Source organism: Nothoprocta perdicaria, unplaced genomic scaffold (assembly GCF_003342845.1).
Source record: "Nothoprocta perdicaria isolate Ctin4 unplaced genomic scaffold, notPer1 scaffold_16, whole genome shotgun sequence".
NCBI classification, from domain to species: Eukaryota; Metazoa; Chordata; class Aves; order Tinamiformes; family Tinamidae; genus Nothoprocta; species Nothoprocta perdicaria.
The window spans coordinates 4,049,164-4,071,669 of record NW_020454760.1 but is presented as its reverse complement, the minus strand read 5'-3'; the positions used below and the strand labels follow the sequence as shown (position 1 = coordinate 4,071,669).

The following is a 22,506-nucleotide window of genomic DNA, read 5'->3' as shown; positions in this document are numbered from 1 at the left end:
CAGTCTGGCTCAATACAAGCCTGATAACTATAAATCACAGACTTTGAGATAAACCAGCCTGAAAGTTCTCCGGACCCCTTGAAATAAACACAGGAATGATAACAAACTTACTTCGGATCTGCTTTTTGATTTCCTTGGCAGGGTCCAACCAATTCTGCAAAGAAAATGATTCCTTTTTCAATCTGAATTAGAAAATACAATAAACTTTTTTTTTTTTTAATAGTGCTAAGAGACAGTCCTAGAAAACTCAAAGGTCCATGCTTTACTCTTTGAAACAGCAGTAGGCAGAAATACCACTTAGTATTAACCTGTGCCCCTAGGTAGAATCAGGATTTTACTAAGCATAACAGAAGTTTAAGAGCTGACTGGCTTAAAATTAAAAAACAAAACAATGTGCAGAAATCTTTTTTCCCAAATATCTTCTGGGAAAATGCCAATCACACTTCCACAAGCTTGTCACGAAGTTGTTCTGTGTTAATCCTTGAAGGGCTGAGCCTGCTGAAAAGCYTTGCTATGCTGTCAGTACGCAGGGCACGGGATGCATCCGTGCTTGCCACCCGGAGCAAGGGCGAGGGGTTAGCACAGGGCACAGGCTCTACAGCCGAGGTGATATAGCTGGCTATGTGAGCAGACGCTGCTGAGGAGGTGGGGAATTATCACAGCGATGTGTTACTACTCCCTGGCTGCCACGGAGCGCTGCTGGCCCCGGCACAAACCCTCCGGAGCGGGCACGCAGCAGCTCGCTGCCTCTTGCTGCTTTAGCTCCTGCCAACCCTTAAAACGTCTGAGGCGCTCTGCTTTGTACCTRCTTCGCCCACTCTTAAGTACTGGGAGGCAAAGTGCTCACGCTSCTGCACTGCCTTCGAGTTAAATCAATATTTAAAATGTGCCGGAACAAAAAGTTTGCTTCCCCTAGAAAAGTTCCATCTTCTCCAAGAAAAGACAAACAAATGTATCAGGGTAAAAATGTTAAAGAAATAGCAAACAAGCAGAACACAGCAAATGACTCCCATCCAAAATGACCAGCTCACAGCTGTCCAAACCCCAAAGCAGTGCTAATCAAAGAGGCAAAACGAGTTCCAACTATTTCTGAGCACAAAAGTGCGTTATGCACCAATAAATTAAAGATGCATCAGGACTTCTATTTTCAAATTTGGCATACAGTGTGGGTGTAGATATTGTCCAGCTGGAAGATATCTGGCAGAGGATAGAGGTGAACTGGTAAGTACTCYAACATCAAGAATATACACATTATTGATCAATAAATATGGTGTCAGTCAATTATTCTTTTAGCTATTTATCTCTTAAGAGTAACTGGTGATCTATAAACGTTTAGCACTTCTAAGCCACCTATTAATAATGAATGCATTTTTTTCCAAATAAGGAAAGCATACCTATCTGGAAATGCACTTACACATTTGCCTAACTTTAACCACAGCTCAAAATTAAGCATATGCTTAAGTGTTATCTAGAAACGGCATGGACCAAGTGTCTGCTTAAGTGATTTTCTGTCTCAAGGACAAAATCCTCTTATTTAGAAGTCTGTAATGAAAGGGTCAGAGAACATTAAAAAATACACACACAAAAGAAATCACAGACTGATTTCTTTTATTTCATATACAACTGAAACAATGGGAAGCCTAGAAAATATAAATGTTCTTACATGACACAAACAGCTAAAAAAGTAGCAATAGGTCCAGCTACCTAAGGGCAGACCTTTGAGGCCATGCCAAGTACAGAACACCTCCAACTGGCAAGCTCTGCTAGGCTATGGCACAGCTTGCCATAAGAGTTCCAGTACTGGATTCTTCTMAAATATTTACCTTAGAACACCAAAATACACACAGTATATTTTGAAATCAACCTTTCATATTCCTTCTTTTATCATAATGTGCCTACAATAGTACACATGTATTTATCACCTGAACCTTAAATACTCTTGCACATAGTTAATAGCTTATTTAATCCTGAGGTTGTGATACACATAGACAGAACATGATTCACTATTGCTAATAACTGTTTCTTAAGACCTGTGTCTTTAGCCAAACCAAATCAACAATAACACTAAGACAGAATAAGCCAAAACTTAAAGCCATGCTTTATCTTCATAGTTAGCATCATGTAGAGTGAATCAACTCCTGCGTATCTTTATCCCAACCATAGCATTAAATAATTCATGTGGGAGTATTATATGTTTAGTAATAAATCTAGGAATGTAAATCTAATTTTCACCTATGACGTTAATGAAATAAATCCTACTAGAAAGAGAACCAGCTACATGATTAACTTCTTTGATGTCATAAACAGTGAACATAGCGGGAAGCCACAGAAATGCAGGGTATGTTCTCAAGTAGCACCAAAAAATAACAATTCTAACTACATGCATGCAGATTGGAAAGAAAAATATAAATTTCTAGACTATTTGCGACTGTTTAGGGGGAGTGTCTAAGGGAAAATCTGAAGTCCATATGCCAAAAGTCCAGCCAAAGTTGGTGTGTTACCTTTTGGTTTTCTGTGTCTCTGTATGTTAGTCCAAAGTAGTCCTTTTCCAAAAGGTTCAGRTGCTCACATACTTTGTCAAACAGCACTTGACCTCTGGAACGTTTCTGGAAAATAAAAAGAAAAAAAAATCATTTGTGCAAAATGATTCCCCGTGTGATATAACCATTAAAGTAACATCTTTTCTGTTTAATTCCCAAATCAATAACCCCAAATCGACTTATTTAAACTGACCTATCTTTCAAACCCATTGATCTGGAGCTTCATAAGAACCTGATGGTTCTTATGGGATAAATCTGTTTTACATAAGGATTMAGGTCCAGTAGCAGAGTTAGAAATAAATCAATGGACGTCATGTTTCAATTACAAGATTTCTTCTGCCTTCCAGAAATTGCTACTTCAAATTTATGCCAAGGTTGTGCCTCAGCAAAAATAACACTCAGAGCTTTCTTTGTATGCAACAGTAGCAACAAACAATAGTACAAATATTCCCAGGAATCTATTATCAAAGCTGTGACTCCAAGGCAATCTGCTGCAGGAAAAAGCAGGTGTGGAGATATTCCTTGCTTTACTTGCACTGTGGACCAATTTCATGATCCTTTTTTTTTTGTGTGACATAAAGGTAAATGCAATACACCATCTTCTGAAGTCAGTGAGAAGAGCACAGTATCTCTCACAGGAATGCTACTGGGTAAAAAAGTAGTTTTCTGGTGTTCCAGTAACCTTCTTTATTGTTAATCTTTATTGTAACAAGTTGTATGAAAAGATATTTCAGTGTCGACAGCAAAAGTCCTATCAAAACCTTCAGGTCAACCTCACTCTCAGTATTATATATGGCATTGGGGATTAAGAATAAATAAATAAATAAAAAGGTAGAGAAGTCCTTTTTATGAGCTTCCTTTGCAAACTTCAATAGGCATTAGCTGTGATAGAGAACTCAAAAGTATTTGTGCTATGTTTCACCAGACACCATGTGCCTCCCGGAGACCATCTCAGTTGAAGGAGAAAGAAAACATTCTCTCCAGCTTATTTCAAACACACGCACATGCATACGCATATATAAATATTTCAGCTTAAACTTGATGTCAGTGAGACAGCTTCTTTAGCTGTTATGCATGACTTTAAGCAGAATGGAAATACACTTATTACTTCAAGCACACACTGAGGCCTATGACAGAAGACAACAGAGCACGTCCTTAGAATTTATCTTCATTAAAATAATAAGGGCAAATCCAGGACATTGCAGAGATTATTGTTTTCAGTGTTATGCAGTGACTATTTGTGGTCGAGTTACACTGAGTATATCCATTGCAGCCTGCCATTCCTTAAAGGTCAGCCATCTGGATCCACATCACCTCTACCCTACAGCACCCCTGCCACTACTGCTATTTTATGAGGGCCCCTTGGTGGGCATGCAGCACTAGTCCTCCTGCACTTACTCCCTCAACTATAGGCATGGAGTGGAGAAAAACACTCTCTCAGTTAAGCTGCACCTAGGCCATGTTGCCAGCGCAGCAGTGTTGGCTGGAGCATGTGAATATTTCGCAATCCAAAGTGACACAGCTATGCCAACAGAACGGTAAGAGCCCAGAGCTGGCCTCAAACTATTTTAGAAGTGGTAAGCAAGCCAGTAAAATATAAAAATAACAAAAAAATTGAGGGTTGCTGTCACAACACCTAGCAAAAACATTATGAAAAATAACACAGTAAACTGCACTGCACTGCATAACCTAATTTATGTTTAATTCTGTATTTTTATTGAAGATGTGATGGTACATTAGACAGGAAGGAGAGAAATAGCTTTCACAGTTTTATTGATGGTAAAACTGAGAAATGAGGTTGATAAAGTCTAACAAGTGTTCTTCAGCTGAGAGGAAAACATGCCACAGAAGTGTATTCCAAATGGTGTATATTGCCTTAACTTCACTTACTGTGTCTTCTCATATCACTTGAGTAAGCAGCTCTAGGGCCTTATTCTCCTTTTCACTTTCCTCTTCCTATATGAGGAAGCACAGCTATAGCCTCAGTTGCTCTATGATTTCAAACAAATCTTCAGTTAATTCTTCAAGCCACAAACTTGGAAGTATGTAATAGAAGCTGGCAGCTTTATACTTTAAACTCCATGGAGATGAGCAAACAGATAAAAAAGGAATTTCCACTAGTGCATATAGAGGAACAAAGTCTTAACTTTCAAGCCAAAATAATCACATTTCTGCTGGAAACAAGCTATGCTATATTTTGCTGAATTTCTCGCTTTTCTAATTGATAGAAAACTAAGCAGCTATCCTAAATAGAGAGAACTCAGTAGGTGAAATATATGATAAATCTCTATAATACCCACTTTAGGAAACAACCTGTCCGCATCATTTAGAGGCATTTGAATCGCCACACTTCACTGCCCTGTCTTAAGAGTCATACAAGGTCAAAACAGGAGCTGTTTCATCTTGCTGATCCAAGCAGTTGCACAGATGTCAGCTTTGAGAAATAGTAGCTACCAGCTGCGAGCCAAGATGTTTTAGTAGAGAATTGTAGGAAGCAGTTGTGTGGGGCTGCGCTGCATCAAAAAGGAAAGAAATCCCCTCAGGATTATTGGTGTATCCATGTACATGCAGCACTACTACATACAGCACCAATGTAGGCACCCATGCAATGTTAGCATACATATTCTCTCCAAATAACCTTGGACAGAAACAGAAGGACTGCTGCATAAGCCCATTGAAAATTAAGTGCTTAGTTACGCAAAAACAACGAAAGCAAATGAACAGGCCTTCCATSATTGTATTAATTGCTTTTATTTCATCACATGCCTAAACAAGCAAGACAGATAAGGTATAGGTATTATAACTTCATCAAGCAGTCAGAGAGAAAATAAGGAGAAATAAAAGTCCAGTTACAAACTCACAGATCCCAAGTCCATTCTAAACCTTTGCTTTCTACCATTTTAGAGTGATAATTCTACGGGAATRAAAGACTGATACTCTGTTCGTTGGTATGAATGACAGCTTAATTCAAAAAAAGAAAGAAAACACCAAGCCATTCTCAGTAATCCAAAATGCGCTCTTAAGTATCTTTGTAGTTATTTGTAGATTGAAAAATATATTTTTTAAGCTCATGCTGCATAGTACTAATCACCTAAATGACGAATCGTCCCATAAGGTAAATAAGGCAAGAGTCTCCTCCCTGAAATTACATAAACCCCACGACTCTYACTCCAAGTGGGAATTGGAAAATAACAGCCTCCTGGTCAAGCTCCCAGTGAAAAGAGCCAAGAGCAGCAAACTTGGCAAGTTTGCACCCGCCAGCAATTCTCACATGCCAGGGAGGGGAGAAACTGTCTTTCTCCGCCAGCTTCTCATCTGTTTTTGGCCCCGAGCCTCTTCCTCCTCGGGAGGCGGAAGGCTACAAAAGGCTCTCCCGCTCCCCTAATTGGCTTCCCCGGAATCAGTCCACGTCCAGAGTCCTCCAAGGCAGCTTCTCACACGGCTTCTGTTCTGCCTCTGCCTACTCCAGYTCCCAACTCTCAGCAACCCAGCACGGCTGACCTTATCTGACATCTCCCTTTCCAGTTTTTCTTTCCTGATGCGTAGTCTTCTTCTGGCCCTGCACTCTGCCCAGTGCTCCTCCACACCATGCCCTAATCCATCCTCTCCCTTTTTCATATCTAGGCCATTAATGACTGTTTCTCAGCAGACTGAAAATGAGAAATGACAGTGTTAACACTATTAAAAACACTGGATTATGCAAAATTATATATTTCAGCTAATGGTCTAAGGACCCAGACGAAAGAACAAACCTATATTTCCCTTGCACTTGTCTGTGACGTCTGAAGTTCAGGGATCTTCGGGCATTATCCCTTCTGGACACTCCTATCCCGCATGCTGCAACATAACCATCGGACCAAGACAACTTGACAACGCAAATGAGGAGCTTGACCATGAAGTACTTCATCTTACAACTGCATGTGTAGCAGGATTATTGCAAAGTCAATTATTTTCACTGGTGAACTTTTAGATACAATGCCTGGTATTTCTCTGTGCAGAAAAATAATGAGGAAGTTTTTCTTCATTATGGTTAAACCCATAAACTGTAATGTACTTAAGATGAATTGATATTATTAAAAAGAAAAAAAAAAGCAAGCTTTAGTTAATAGATACACAGGCATTTCAGCGACAAAGTAAGTACTGCACGTGCATATAATCACAGAATTACAGACTATCTGAGGGAAGCCCCTTGCTCAAGCAGAGTCAGCTAGGGCAGCTTACTCAGATCCGAGCACAGTTGAGTTTTGAATCTCTCCAAGGATGGATGCTCTGTAACCTCTCTGGGCAACTAACGTTCAAGTACCCTCACAGTGAAGAATGTTGAAATGGAATTTCCTGCGTTTCAGCTTGTGTGCTCTGCCTCTTGTCCCTTGCTAGGCACTTGTGAAGAGTCCAGCTCCATACTCTTTACAGTGCCTCCCAATCATATATTTACACACACTGATAACAGCTTCCCTGAGACTTCTCTCCTCCAGGCTAAAGAGTCCTAGCTCTCCCAGTCACTCCTCATTTGTCAGAGGCACCAACAAACTCCTTTAATCATCTTCATAGTCCTTCACTGGACTCATTCCAAGTTGGTCCATCTCTTGGACACAGTGCTCCACRTGTGGCCTGCAAGTGCACACTGCTGACACAATGTCAACTTGCTGTTCATAATGACCCCAAATAATACCATGTACCATATCAGTCAAGCTGTCAAAACCATATGTTACTGTGGTAAGCCCTTAAGAAAACTGTTTGGAAAATCAGTAAGAAAACAGCTTTCTTGTCTTGCAGGTGCTATTAAGACCACAGGAACCATCTTTGCTATGTAGTGTCACCACTCTGAGCTGGGCCACTGCAGAAGCCAGTCACAGCACAATGTATTTCAGTATGTGCCATTCCCTTCCACCCAGGGGAGAAGGTCCTCATGAATGGTGATGTCCCAAAGGAAAAGCAACTTCTTGTGGAGGTTTCACATTAACAGCAAGCTCCCCTGCATGAAAGAGACAAATTTTTACTGATGCTTTCTGATGTCCTCTTTCTCCCACAGCAAGGCACTTGCATGGCAACCACATTGCAGTGAACTGGCCATATCTTCCAGCCTTAGTCCAGCCAGAAGGTACCTATGCTGGAGGACATTTCACACTGGCCTTTTCCAGGCACAATGCAACTCTACACTTACAAATTTCTTACCAGAGGARCTGTGTGACACCAGTAATGGTTCCTTACTGAGGCTGAGGAACTGCCACCCTTGGAGCTGACCCAACCTAGTGTTGACTATCACCCTGTTCAAACGAGTGGGGGGACTAGCATCCCTCCCCAAGCTCCTTCCACCAACCCAGCTCTGACACTGTGATCTCTGCATGTCTCTCTGCAGGCACTGCAGGGTTAATGGTCTTCCCCTCCATACACCTGACTGAAGTGCAGAGCGCTGGTCTGCTCCCCTGCTCTATTTTTACTCACCAGCACATCACCCTCCTCTCACTGATAGGGAAATAGGATGAGGGATTGAGAGGAGAAAACAGCCTTCTCAGCTTCCTAGAAATTAAAGCCATTGCAACCTCCAAAGTGACGCATTTCAGAGCGGTGCTATTTCTGCACGCAATGCTGCAGCCTCATGTGAATACAAAATGCTGAGCAAGGGCTGGGGGAGGAAGCCGTCCGCAGTGAGCAGGTATGGGCCTGTTCGAAAGCAATTTTAAGAGATCACATTTGGGGGGTTTAATAGGCAAGGGAAAACCCAAAGATAGAAAGAGTGCCCCACAGCCAAACAGCTATAAACGGATTCATTTCTGCCACCAAAAGCCACCATCTCCACTATATATTGACTACAAAGTCAGGGCACCCAAAAKAATTGAAAATTACCCTCCCTTTCTGATCAATCAAGGAGCGCAGAAAGAGAAACAGCCATCATAGCCATGGGTTTGGATTTTAAATGCAGAGTGTCTGTGTATTTCTTTCTGCACGAATACATACGCAAACACAACATAGCTACTTTCTTTGGAAAAGCTGTCAAGCTGCCAGTGCACAATGCAACACTAGCACTAGCCTGGCATGAAATTTAGTACAATTACTATAATAACTCTAGTGGGCACGATCGCTGGAACAAGGACAAACAGATTAGTTTCATGAAATCCCAGTAGAAATAATTGGACTTTAAATGATGTTGAGGTTAGCTGGTTCACATTCCTAATTAGCATTTGCACTTTCCAATGGATCTTAACAATATACTGTATAAATGTGTGTGCCTGCTCTAGTCTTGCATGGCATAATGTGTTTTGGCGTGTGACTGCAAACCTCTTCTTTTCCCCTCATTCTTTTTCATGGGGAAATATCAGCTATCTTTTTCATTTATAAACTGTACCATGAAAAAGATTCCAACAGTGTCCAAACCACTGCATGAGCTTCATTTTACAGTTCCATTTTGGAGTTATCTTGCATTTTGCAACTATATGGCATAGTACAAGCTTTTTTTTTGCAGCTATTTCAATTTTGCATTGCCTACATGGTGGTCTCTTGTGTGCAAACAGAAAGGAAATCACATAAAAAACACAGTTTCTCTACCCCAGAAAAAGAAAAGAGAAAGGGGGCACAGGTCAAAAGCACTTCCACATTTCTTCAAATCTATCTCTGAATCCAGTCCCCAGGAAATTAAGTGGGTAACATTCAAGAAGAATAGGATGGAGAATCTTTCCTACAGCACTAATTTCAAAAAATCAGTAAGTTTTCCTCAGGTTTAATAAAGTGCATCTTACTGACAATATGTGTAACTTGCAAAATGAGACCTGGCATTATTAAAAGCAAATCAAGGTTTAACTGATCCAAATTAGATCCCTAAGTCCCTTGGCTCTGTTTGCTGAAAATTATGCTGCAAGCTTAAAAACCCCAAATTTAGTTCAACTGAAATTTCAGTAACTTGAGAATATTTCATTCATTATACAGAATGAGTGTTCTACTCATTACATAGATACATAGTAAGAATAGTCCACATTTAATGAGGACTCACATCTGCCAGCAAAAATCTTTGCTGAAGTTATTTGAACAACAGTGTACAATAAAGACATCAGTAAAATTCACAAAAGGATCATACAAAACAGAAGGCAAAAGCAAACAATAGGTACCCTACCACCACCTCCCTACTACCACCTTCTGCACAGACAAACAGATAAAAGCTTAAAGGCCAAAAGCAAATAACTCATTTTACCTTTTCACTTTAACTTTTTTTTTAAAAAATGTTTTCTAGAGAAAAAAATAATAAAAAGGTTTTGGCAGATGCAGGCTATTATAAACGAATTTTTATGAGAACACGTGTGTCTCTTGGATGGCTATAATACTCTCAGCTCAGTTTGCAAGCAGTTAGACGGCACGTGTGGAAGATCTTTCTGCCAGCTCTCTGGGAGGCAAAGAAAATAAAGGCAGTGAAAATACAAAGTTTGGAGAAAACCACATTCATTTTATGATTCTCAGAAGCACATACTGATTAATCTTCCAGGCATTTAACTATAGCCACTAACTAAGTTTCCATTGGTAGACTCCATTTGCAAACATCCCAGGTCACATTTCCAAATACAATCTATCAAACAAACAATTTAGCTAGTGGGMGTAATACTAAAAACTAGGCAATACTAAATCTAGTACTACCAAAAACTAGGTAATTCAGAAGGATTTAGTTGAATAATAGTTGTGTTAAAAAGACATTKTTATAATGTGAAAATATTTCATACAAAGAAATGCTTTCCCTAAAAGCAAATACAAGTTCTTCAAAATGTTTCTTTAACAGCGTTTTTATGCGTGGACCTGCCTATACAGGCTGGTAAGTGACTAACATATACAAATAGCTTGAAATAAAAACTGCAATATTTATTACTAATATTACTAATTTAGGACTCTATTCCACATTGCTCTTGCTCTGCACATATGAATGCTACATGAAAAATACAGTAGACTAGAATGTATTTTGATATACTCTGATGACTGATCTCTTTTTTTCCCCRTCATAGTGATACTATAATTTGTCAGCTCATTGCTATCTGTTGCATACAGCACCTTGAAATGTATTGCCATTCCTGAAAATATTCAGTTTCGACACCTACGTCTTAGGTAATAATTTACATTTTTAGATGAACACATGGCACTATGTACACTATATTTACACATCTGCATCAAGTGCCAATGACATTGTATAACATGACACAGTTTCTATTAGGGGCAACCTTCTTTAATACTGTTTGAGCTCACAATCCTAAAGAGCCAGCACTAATCTAAAAAAACTCTGGGGCCCATTAAATCCCAGTAAGCAGATTGGTGACCTCATCCTGATTCTGGAATCAGACCAAATTAGGGTCTTTGCCTTCGACAGCAGCRGCAGAGATCACACTAACCCCAGCAGCAGATGTGCTTTGAGCAGGCTCACATGTTTGCATGTTTATGAATAAAACCTGCACTTGGGAAGCCTGTATGCAGGAATGCACAGCGGCAAAATAATCAATATTTTGGGCAAATTTATATAGATGGAAATGTAAAAGCAATGGTTGCGTGTGCACAGCCTGTCATATATGATGATTATCAAATGCCTGGAATCCTAAAATGTAATGTAATTCATACTGTAAAAATACAAATCGGATAACAGCTCACAAGTTGCTCTCCAATAAAGGAGACTATTTCTCCAAGCACAGTTTGGTTCTTAGTACTTCTATTAGCCTCACACATTTACTAAATACTGACATAAAACCAGTAAATCATATTCCAGGCTATAGGGAGTACTACCCTTGCTCAGTATTCTTCAGAATAGACATGTTTTTTTGACTACACTTCTAAGTGATATATTTTCTTAATGCTTTCTGACTGCAGTACGTGCTCTTGTAAGTTGGTCTGTTGAGATTCAATGCAGCAGTTAAAGCTTTCCAATRGGAGCTATAAATATAAATATTTTCCTTATTTTACACATTCTTGAAAGAGCTCAACAAATGCTCATCTCTTCCATGCAAGTGCTCCTTCTGCACAAGTGTATCACCAACACGGCAAGTGCAAACAACCACCATCTGAACCACAGAGAGCTAGTGGCATGTATCAGCAAAAAATTAACCATAAACAATTTATTTATTTTCCACAGGGAAAAAAAGAAAAACCTTGCTACTAGCAACATAGTCCGATTTACAGCAATAATCTTGCCATATGAATTTAAAAGCCATAGAGCTCTCCCTGACCTACATTGCTGGGCGAAAGGGAAAAAAAATCACCCAGAAAACACAGTATAGTGGAGAGACACTCTTGAAATAGGAGAGGCAACACRAGGATGAGGCTTTTAGGGCTGCAGTACCACAGACAGAATCACACCATCAATGCTGGGGTTGTCAAGAAAAATAACTTAGCCTATTTTCCGTGCTTGCAAGCTACATCCAAGCTTCATCCACTTCAGATCAAAACCACTTCTGCYTGAGCAAGATAAATCCTGAGAGACATGCTTCACCCCCTACCAAAGCTCTGCTTTGCAAGCASGTATTTCCTCAGCATCCAGCCCGAAATTTTGTCCACTGTATCAACAGACAGGGATACTGAAATATAAAAGACGCCGAGAGAACACTGCATTGGAATTAAGTGGAAAAATTGTCYGGAGATGATCCTAGGCTTTCATACATATGATAGGTAGCATTTTCAGATGGTGCTAAAAGGGGTTTATTCACTGGCTTGGAAACAGAAGCTCTGAGTGTTAACACGAGACAACACCTATAAAATAGAAAGGATGAGCAAGAGAGCTGGAGATGAAAGGAATACACTACTTGTGGGTATTTTGATTGCCACTCAAAATGGGGTAGAAAATCATATTTTCTCCATTCTTGCAAAAAACTAGCAAACGACCTGTGTTATTGGAGTTCGAGTGTGCATGACAAAAAAAACATTAGCCAGATGGAAAACATGCTCCTGAAGCCTGGCTCATTTCCAACTGGTTCACTGACTGGCAACTGGAGGCAACATTTCACTAGSAAGTTTTCAGCTAATCATTTATTCTCTAGAAAATGCAGTATCAGAGCAGATTAACCTGTTAGGTGAATATAGGTCAATCTCTCTCTCATCAATTCTTACCATTATGAAAAATGGCTAAAGCTTCCAAGGAATGAAAATGAAGAGGTTTTTTCTTCTAAACGAATCATCTGCATCAACCATTTGCAGACAYTATTAATGAAAGGCAAGGCACCAGAGCACATGAAGCATAAAATGGATGTAGAGAGCATTTGCCTTTTTTGTTCTTGTTGTCATTTTAAGTTTTTGGTATTTACTCTAGTTGTAACCATGTCCTCCTCTCTGCCTAAAGGCAGAAGTTAAAGCCCAGCCTGCTATTTACTTGGTTTGACATCTGATGGAGAGAGTTGGCATTAATTCTTAACTCTACTCTGTCTATATAAAATATTTACATATTAACTGCAGAAAATACAAAACACAGCTTTCTTGTCTTTCAAGTGAGGTCTCCTACTAAGCTTAATATAATATTTTACCTATATATTATACACTAAGCATAATAAATCTCCCCTTGAATATCACATAGACCAGATGTTCTCCAGCTGTGACCCTCTCCCTGAAATGAAATTGGACCTTCTGTTCCTAGCTGTAAGGGTCTAGGGCTCTATCTCCAGCCCTAGAAGTGCCACACCAGCATCACCCACCTGGCCATACTTCCAAAACACTTCCATCTGAAGAATTTTCTTATTTTAGATTTTGATTTAGYGAAGAAAAATTTWAAAAAAATAAAAGAAAGAGCAGAAACATTTTTCTTTTTGTTTCAGTTATCAAACAGAAGCATGAAACCTCTTCTGGTCAGCCTCGCAGTTCATTATCATGAGCTGGTCAACATAGGTATTGATTTCTAGAGTGTTCTGCTTCCTGAATTGACAAGCATTTTAACTCAAAGCAAGCTGCAAGGAGCATTTCAAAACAGCAAGCTAGAAGAGTTGTATATTAACTCTGTACGTTTGGAGCATATTCAAGCAATACTCGGACTCCTACTGACGTGTGTCAGGTAAAATAGATCTTAACTGAATCCCCTGGCTAATCTAAGTCAGCCTTAATTAGTGGGTTTGAGGAAAGAAAACATTCTGGGTGATGACGACGGCGCATCTCCATCCACTCGCATTTACTGACGCGTGCTGGGGAAGCGACAAAAAATTTACACAAAGCTCTTGGTATTAACTGAACTGTAAGCAACAAGCAGGTCAAAAGGAAAAGCCTTGGTAGGGAAAAATCCCTCTTCTTTCCAGTAATAAGTTTCATATGCAGTGCCATTTGCAAGAGACTGCTTGGAATTCATCAAACAATTCAAATGTGCGGGGGGTAATTGAAACATTATCCTTTAGAAAGCAGAGGGCACCTTATCACAGCAGTTTCCTTCTTGACCCTCGGGTATACCTCAGAACGGATAAAAAAAAACCAGTGTTATTAAAGCATCCAGGCCAAAGCAGGGCAGGCGTGGGAAGCTCCCCCACAGAGGACTTTTTCCTCCAGAAAGTAACATTACAAGCTAGATCTGGAAAACCAGGAAAAGAAACACATGTAACACAWTTCTGGCTATGGTGGCAAAKCAAAACTAAGCTTGTCTGCTTTCTATTACTTAAGCCTGTCCCATGACAGTCTTTAATAGCTAACACTTTACGGAAGCACCCACATATTCACACTTCTCTGTTAGAAAAAGACTGACTCATGTGAAATCAAGTACTCCATGATATACGAGGCTCCATGCACTTCATGCAATTGTGTCTCCAGAAAGGAATTTCAGCATCTCTGCAAGGCAGAAACTAACCTAACCTCTATTCTATCCACTTTACAAATGTCACTATTAAATGCATGGAAATAAGACATCTCAGTTCCATTTCAATTTCAGTGTGATAATCTGAAGCCACCTGAGGACGTGGAGAAACCCACCATGAAGAAAACAGTCTCTCASTTGCCTATTTTAAAAGCAGAAGCTTGAAAATGAAGAAGAAGCTTGACTGAGAAAATGGGATTAAAAAGAAATACAACAAAAAAAAAATTAAACAATTCTCTCCTGCTTCAACTGCCCTTCACCCACCAAAAAGAGGGGGCACTGCTAATGCTTTCTGAGACACCAGATTTCTAAATGTTGTGCAGAGTAGCTGAATTATATAGTAACTCAATCTGTTTGATTTAAGGTTGTAGAGATAACACAATCAGGTTCCCATGGCAACATTTGTTTTCATTTATTGCTGTCCTGGGCGATAAGAAAGTCTGAGGGGAAGGGAAGGAAGAAAAAGTATAAATTACCAATGGGCTTAGATAGTTCAGCCTTTGAAAATTAAATCTAATTATTTTGCCTTTTATCTAGGCAGAGTATCTGTAGTTTTCTGATCTAATTCTGTGATTAATAATATGTATATACTTAGAGCACAAACTCTAAAGGCACATTCCAACCTGGTTTAGGAAGGCACTTCAATTTAGGCAACAAGCAAGGGAGGGGATAACAGTTGGATACACTTGAAGCTTTTAATTAAAACGCAGTGGTCTAGATTAAAACAAAAATGGGGCAGAGAGGGAAGAAAATAAATCCTAGAAATAGCATGAAACTGTGCTACAGCTCTTGAAAACACCTACTTAAAGTGCAAGGAACTCAGAAATAAATGATTTCTGCTTATTTACTCCTGTCTTATGAAAACCTGATCACTTATTCTATATTCTAGCTTGCTTAATGCAGAAGCTTACCTAGCACTGCGCAGGTCCCTCTTTGCCAGAGCAATTTTGACCTTCACTGGTGACTTGGTTGTCTCCAGGAAGGAACATTCCTGACGCTGGTGCTTGTGGACAGAGCCCCAAGAAACTCCAATGGGAGAACTGCTTCCAGCACGGGTGGACATGTAGAGGAAAATCACTGCTCAGCATCAATCTGAGCAGGCCGTGTGGAAGTCTACAATTTGTAAACAGCATTAGAGAGCTCAAATTTCTTAATGACCTGGAAGAAACGCAGAGTGACTCTGAGGTCGTTTTTCTTCGGTGTGTTATATGTGACAATGTTGGCGTCTCATCAAGGCTCCTGCTCTGCCAGCTGCTGAGACAAGTCAAGCACCATTACGTAGATACCTCTTCTCTTAAAGGAGATGTTCCTCATAAATAAACTTTTTGCTACTGTCAGTAGATTCATGGCCAAGCACTGTGGTGGAGATATGAATGGTAACACTTCTGTCTTATGTTCCAGCAGGAGAATAAACGAATGGCTGYGATACCAATTCAAACTGTTTTTGGACTGTAAAGTCTTACTGCATAAAGTCTTACTTCCTGGGCTGGAATACATACAGCATACAGGCAGTAATACTGTGGGGTCTCAGGAGAAAGTTTTTTACTTAGTATTTTTTTAAGATCCTTTTCTTGAAAGGATATCAGATGAAATAARCCTCTGTTTTCCTCAGTTACCACCGATGCATTTTGCTCTGTAAGTCTATYTTACAGTATGGAAAAGCTTCTCCTGTCACAGATATGAAGTATGGGACACAAGAGTGACAGAAAGAAAGAGCAAAAGGAGGTGAAGACTCCTCAGCATTAAATATGGAATGAGAAAGGGGAGCTTTATGAAACAAAGCACAGCAAGGGGATAATGCATTAACAAAACCCATCTAAGATGCATCCAAATATGTGAGTATGTGCAATTTCAGCTGTCAGGTCATTAAATGGATGAACACATAATTGATAAGCTGCATGTTGTGCTCTACTTGAGAGCAATATGCTCCTTTATATAGTATTAATATTTAACATATATAAAAGCATTCGTAATTTGCAAAGCACTATATAGAGCTCCTGATCCTAGTCCCTCTAGATTACACTACTTTTTAGCCTTCTGTGGGGGAAGGTATGACATACAGAGCTGGAAGGCTGGAGCAGACAATATGAAATTGTAACATCCTTGTGCTGGGTCAAAGCTCCCATTAAAAAATGCAGCTAAGAGGATAAAATACAAATAATTGAAATACTTTGATTTATCTTTGATTGCCATGTGCCCTCCTTCCATTTTTTAAGGAATTAATTTGGGAGACTTTACTGAGCTCCATGAAGTGTTCAGATTTTGAATACACAAATGTTATTTTTTCAGTATAAAAGGATATAGTAAGACGACTTGTATGGGATCCTTTAAATATTGGTAGCATTTTTTGAAATGTGTCAAATTATTTCTCATATTGCAGGCACAGAASTTCTTCAAAACAGCTACAGAACATTCTTACCATCCAGAATTACTGTAAAGAATATCACCTTCAGCCTCCTACATGATTTCCCAAGAGGTCTCCCAAGAGAAGATCCCCAGTCTTCACAGTCTACTAACTCTCTTTTTATAAACTTCTCTCCCAGGAGAAAGAAGACAGTGGAAGACACATTATTTCTCTTGACTGGACACAGAATCCTCTTGCTGTAGCTGAGTATTGTGTACAAGGAAAGCGGATTTCTATGGGCATCTACTGAGTATTCCCACGGCCGAAAGAGCAGGCTGTGCATGTGGTTGTATCCTCAATATACACACTACACTGACAATACATCTAGGAAGGATGCAAGGTCCAAATTGTCCATTTAAGGTGTGTAAATTAAATGAATGCATCATTTCTACGGCATTTGCTGCATGAATTATTTTTGCCTTTTCACTACTGGCTTCTGTTTCAACACATCCAATGATCTGCTCGTCATTACAACCTTATATTTTTATCATTCCAAGATCCAACCTTTTGGGAGCACTATTATTAATTTTGAGAATATTCTCCATTTTTCCATTCAAATGGCTAAAGCGGAAACCAGTTCGACTCTATCCATTAAAGCCAGTATAGCCATTTTGTACACTATCCTTGTCAGACAAAACTGTGACTAAAGGTCAAGAAAGTGACAATKTAATAGCAAGGTATGTGACCAGATAGCTATTGCTGGTCTGAAGGAAATAATAGGATACTCAGCAAAACTGTACTAGAACTAAAAGATACTTGATAGCATGACAGCTAGGTTGCTATAAGAATAATCACAGCTTCTGCTTATGGCTGATTCTTAGGCACTACACAATTKGGTCCTATTTGTGAAAGTATGCTTAAATAAAAATTAGAAAGTTCTTCTGTATCTGACACTCCGCAAAGAACTTTAAGTGACTTGGGTATGTAAAGGCTAAGTGAACCCCAAGTAAGGACTACCTTTTGTTCCCAGTCAAGAAATTTTTATCCTCAGAGATGAGGCATTTAGTTTTGTCTTCGTCAATCATTGCTTTTTCCAGCATCTTCCTCTTTCACTCCTTCTTCCACCACCTTTCCCCAAGCTGAACTCTCTTTCTTCATATTTCTACCAGTTCCTCAATTCAGTATATGGAATTGGCCGTTTATTCACCTTTTACCCTTTGGCTTTACAGTCCAAGTCCCGTTAACATGCACCTTACCCTTGCTGCTAGTTGCTGCTCTGGCTGTAGCTTGGTGTCATCCCGTGTTCATCGCTCACTGAGGAGAAACAGTCTCAGGGCAGACCATGCATCTGCCCAAAGTGACAGCAACATGGCAGGAATGGCCAAATGGAGAAATGGGYCCACTGCAAGATGCTAAATTTGCTCACGCTCGGCTTCCCAACAGCCTCATCTCCTCTGGAGTTCAAGCACAGTTATCATTTCAGTGACCCCTGTTCTTACAGGATCGTGCAGCAAAGACTGTCCTTCCAAAAGCAGTTGTCTCGGAGAACCCCGAGATGGAAGGAAAATTTCATTAAAGAAAACTGCCAGCAACTTTCCGCCAGCAATATTTAGACACAGTTATGATTCACAGGCATAGGAAAGAAGCACGTAAAGCTCCCCACTCTTACTGCTATTTACTTTTGACATCTCCCCCTGCATCTGCTGGCATCTCTTACACCCCTGCTATTCTTGCACTGGTCAAAATTACTATTTAGACAATGACTCAGTGAGAGTGCCTATGTAGCACCAAGCAAAAGGGGATGCCCTAAGGGTTCAAAATCCCGCTTTATTTTATGGGTTTCACTGTCCATAGCAATTTGCTGCATTCTGTTATTGCATGTGCTGACAACAAATTAACAGGAAGTTGTTCCAGAACGTGCTCAGATCCTCCTCTCTGGAGTTCAAATCTGTACAGCATTTTCAGTTTCCAGACAAAATAATTGAACCATCTCCTTCGCGTTGGTATCTGTGAAATATCAGGTCATTTGCCTATATACAGCACTATGAAGCCAGTTTTCATCTCCTGTTTTTTTCAAGTCCTAGCCTGCAAGTGTATTATTTTCCAAACCGAATAACAAAGTAAAAATAAGAAGAAAAAAAAAAAAGAGAGAAATAACAATTTACCTCAACTTCACATGCGTATTCAGATCCATCCAGGAGTGTCACCTTGCACTGCATATTTTTAGGTTTCTTTACAATCTTTAGAGGAGACTTGGAAAGCTTGCTAGATGATGATTTCTGAGAGAGCTTGTCGTCCTCTAACTGCTGGTATTCCAGTTGTCTTGCACTTGCTGCAGCTAACTSTTGCTCTTTGTCGGTGGCCTACAAACAGAGAGATGAGTTTTCAAGTGCACTTCATCATGCAGCAATATATTATAAACCCTGATTCTGGCATAGCAAGCATGTGAGTGAGGTTGGTGTGGGACTTGACTGACATGCATCCATGATGCAGGACAGAAATACCTACTGAAAAGGCTTAGTTTTAGCCCCACCCATCTCCCACCACTCCCTTCTCACTCTGAAAGGGACACAGTACCCAGGCAGGGGGTATTTGCATGAAAATGTTGTAGACTGCCACTTCTTCCATAGCTACACTATCCATCTCAGACTTCTTTTACCTGGTTTCATGTTTTGGTAATACTAGGCAATGAGTAAGCACTGTGACCTACAGAAATTCWCACAGATTGATAGCATTACTTTTAAGTTCTCTACCTATGAAATAAGGTAGAGCAGCAGGTTTGCCCTCATTTCATCATCAGCAAGATAAAAAAATTCTCCAAATAAGGTAACCGATCAGCTTGTAACATTGTGAGTTTGTGGGAGTGGGTGCAGACATGCCTAGGAGAGCAAAAGGTTCCCCAAATGCCTGAGCAAGGAGTTAAGCAAACAGGATGCACCTAAGAGGCCAAATTTGGCCTCTTTAATGCACAAGTGGCCAAACAGCTTTAATGCACAGCCATATGGCTAATGGATGAAAACTACAAGATGAGAGGCTGAATTTTAGCCTCCACAGATGCCTGATGAGCTTTTCAAGCTGGTGAGAAGTAGGTGCTGTTTGAAAGACAAACATACTGCAGGGAAAAAGGGAGAGAAGGAACAACCCCAGTTACTTGTGCTTCAGTTTATCTGAGGGTCAGGCCACTTGAAGAGYAGCTGTGATTCAGCAGACCTGATGTTCCTTTCCACGGGAGGAGATGAAAGCCAGAGAAGCTCTGCTGAAGGTCCAGTCTTCCTAGYAACAGCACTATGCTGCAATCCTTACCTTTCCAATCAGTTTGGCCTCAACAGACTGCAAACAAAATCTTGACAAGAGTACAGGAATATAGGCTAAAGCTTTAAAAAATCTTGTAGTTATCTCACTACTGTGAAAAAATAACYGCTTTGTCTCTGAATTATTTCAATGCAATAAGCAGTGAACATCACTGGAAATATATTACAAATTAATCTTCCAAGCCTGCTTCCATTCATTGTAATAAGCCGKCATGAGAATGGAGCAAATCTGCCCAAAGGCTTTAATCAGCTTTGAGACCCACACAACCTTGCACCATATAACTACCAACAACAGCACACCACAAAATCACCGGGTACCTTCCCTGAGAGATTTCATACAAGCAGACCTATAAGCTTTCCTTCGGTATTTGAGTGAATGGGGTAAGCAGAAATGCAGTAAAGCCAGCAGCGTTATCTGACAGCCCCAGCTCACGCCCGAGTTCCAGCTCTTTGATCCTCCATATTGCTAGGATGGTGTCTTGAAGTCTTCTGAGGAAAAAGAGGTTCATGCAGAGCTACCTTTCCAAGCAATATGAATATGACTGCTGCAAATTTTTGCTTTAGGAAACTGAAGTCTGTGCTTAGTCASTCTACTTACAGCAGAAGCAATGCAGACACCGTCGTAAATGTCCAAGAGTCTGCAGCTTCAAGGAGAGGACATAACGGTAGTTCTATCATGYAGCCCCACAGATCTGAGCAGAAGAGCATGGTGCTTCCCATGCTTAAGATGGAAAACTCTTCATCCTGTGGCATCTGTGAACAGCTGCCCTGGACCGATGGGCTGAGGGACTTTCATAACTAATGATGTTTTAATGTTTTGCTAAAGAAATCTACTTTCTTTAGTAGAGGGATGCTAAGGGATGCGTGTACATGTGTAGGTGATAAAGTCATTCCTGGGCTAGGGGAAATAAGGCCACATGGCATGGCATGTGGTTCATTGGACTTTTCTTAGTTAAGTTAAAAAAAAAATCTGGATGCATGGAATATTTTTTTAAAGAAAACAGGAAAGCTACTGGAGAGGAAGAGGCCATTATAACAGGACACCACAGCCATTTAAAGTTGAGAGGCATCTTCAGGGTGCAGAGACTCCTGTGGGTCCATAAGAGATGGTATTTCCTTCACTCTTGTAACTCAAGGCTACAGCACACATTAACTTATAATAATAACAGCAGCAGCTGAGGTTATTTTGTTTGTTAAGTTCTTGTCTAAATTAAGATGAACAAAATCTGTCTAGGTTAAAATCATACAGAGGATTTTTTTTTTTCTGATTTGTCTGGAGAACAAAACATGCCAAGAACTATTACGGAAGATTCCCCAAACCAAGCTGTCATGTTCAGGCATTGAGGTATTTTCAGAGTGAATTAAGCCTCTTTTCCCTAAAGGAACTTGACATCTTGTTGGTGCAGGTGTCTAGGGTAAAAAGTGASCAGAGAAAACCCATGCACTCATGAGATTACCCTGTACTCTGCATGCACAGCTGCATTCTTTTCCAATCTCCATTTTTCCCCTCAACCCTGCCTGTGCTATATTTTTGCAGTTATTTTCAGCATCATGKACTGAATTCTAAAGCAGCACAAGTTGCTTCAGGGTTTCAGTGTTTTTGAACATATGTTTTCTGATCTCCACCTATATGAATATATCTTACTATGACAGAATATGTTCARCCCTTTCAGAAGCAGGAATCTTGAGGCAGTCACAGGATTTGAGAATCTCTGTAGTCACAGGGTTTCAGAAATGGTCTTTGATGTTTTGCAGTTTCCAGCTGGGGAATGGAGTGATACTAGCAAGCTTGTACAACACGTGAAACCCATATATTTATGGGAGTTGCTAGAACTGTTAGTGCCCATCCTGTGCAATGCCTTCTTGCACTTTTTTTCAACCAGACAGGAAGGCAGGAAGATGGTAAGATTGCATCATTTTATGTGGTAGAAAGAATTCATTTCTGTAGTAACAGCTAATCTCAGTATGAAAAAATCTTTTGTATGTTCACTAAAATGTTCTTTTTCATGTGCACAGAATGACAATAAAAAGACACTGTAATGGAACAGAAGCTTAGATCTTTCTTCCCAAGATTCCCTAATATGAGTGATACTAGAAAAAATCAACTTCCTCACTTGGATTACACATTTATCACAAAATGAAGGAAAAGATGACAGCAAGAAAGAGAATGGTACCCATTATTTGCTCAATTTCTAGCTGAATTTAATTTAATGGTACCACTGCCAATAATTCTGATGCTTTTAAAGGATTCTTTCTTGTGAGGCAGACACTTAAGTCACCATGAAATACACCAAGCAGAACATTTCAGTGAGATTTGGCAGCCACCTTACAATCGTGACCTTTAGATTCAAATTAGTTATCTCAATGTGAAAGGTCTTATATTCCTGCACTAATCCAGTTCTTCTATCGAAGCTACTAGAAAGCCCTGTGAATAGGTGGTGTTCTTCAGGAAAGGAAGGGGATTATGCAGCACATGAGAACATCTCCTTGTCTTCGGTTTCAGTTGGAGAGAAAACACAGGTTTTATGCTTG

At 39.9% G+C, this 22,506-nt stretch overlaps 1 protein-coding gene across 16 annotated transcripts in view; it reads right to left on the bottom strand.

Annotated features, from left to right (window-relative positions):
- The window catches only part of EPB41L3 (erythrocyte membrane protein band 4.1 like 3), a 91,304-nt gene that overhangs the window by 41,794 nt on the left and 27,004 nt on the right, over window positions 1-22,506 (bottom strand). For all 16 annotated transcript variants that reach the window (XM_026035421.1, XM_026035418.1, XM_026035419.1 and 13 more), the window contains 3 exons: window positions 18,829-19,026; window positions 2,502-2,606; window positions 112-154 (listed from right to left, as the gene is read on the bottom strand). In XM_026035421.1, coding sequence (XP_025891206.1) covers window positions 112-154; window positions 2,502-2,606; window positions 18,829-19,026 — 346 coding nt within the window. The remainder of the gene's footprint in view (window positions 1-111; window positions 155-2,501; window positions 2,607-18,828; window positions 19,027-22,506) is intronic.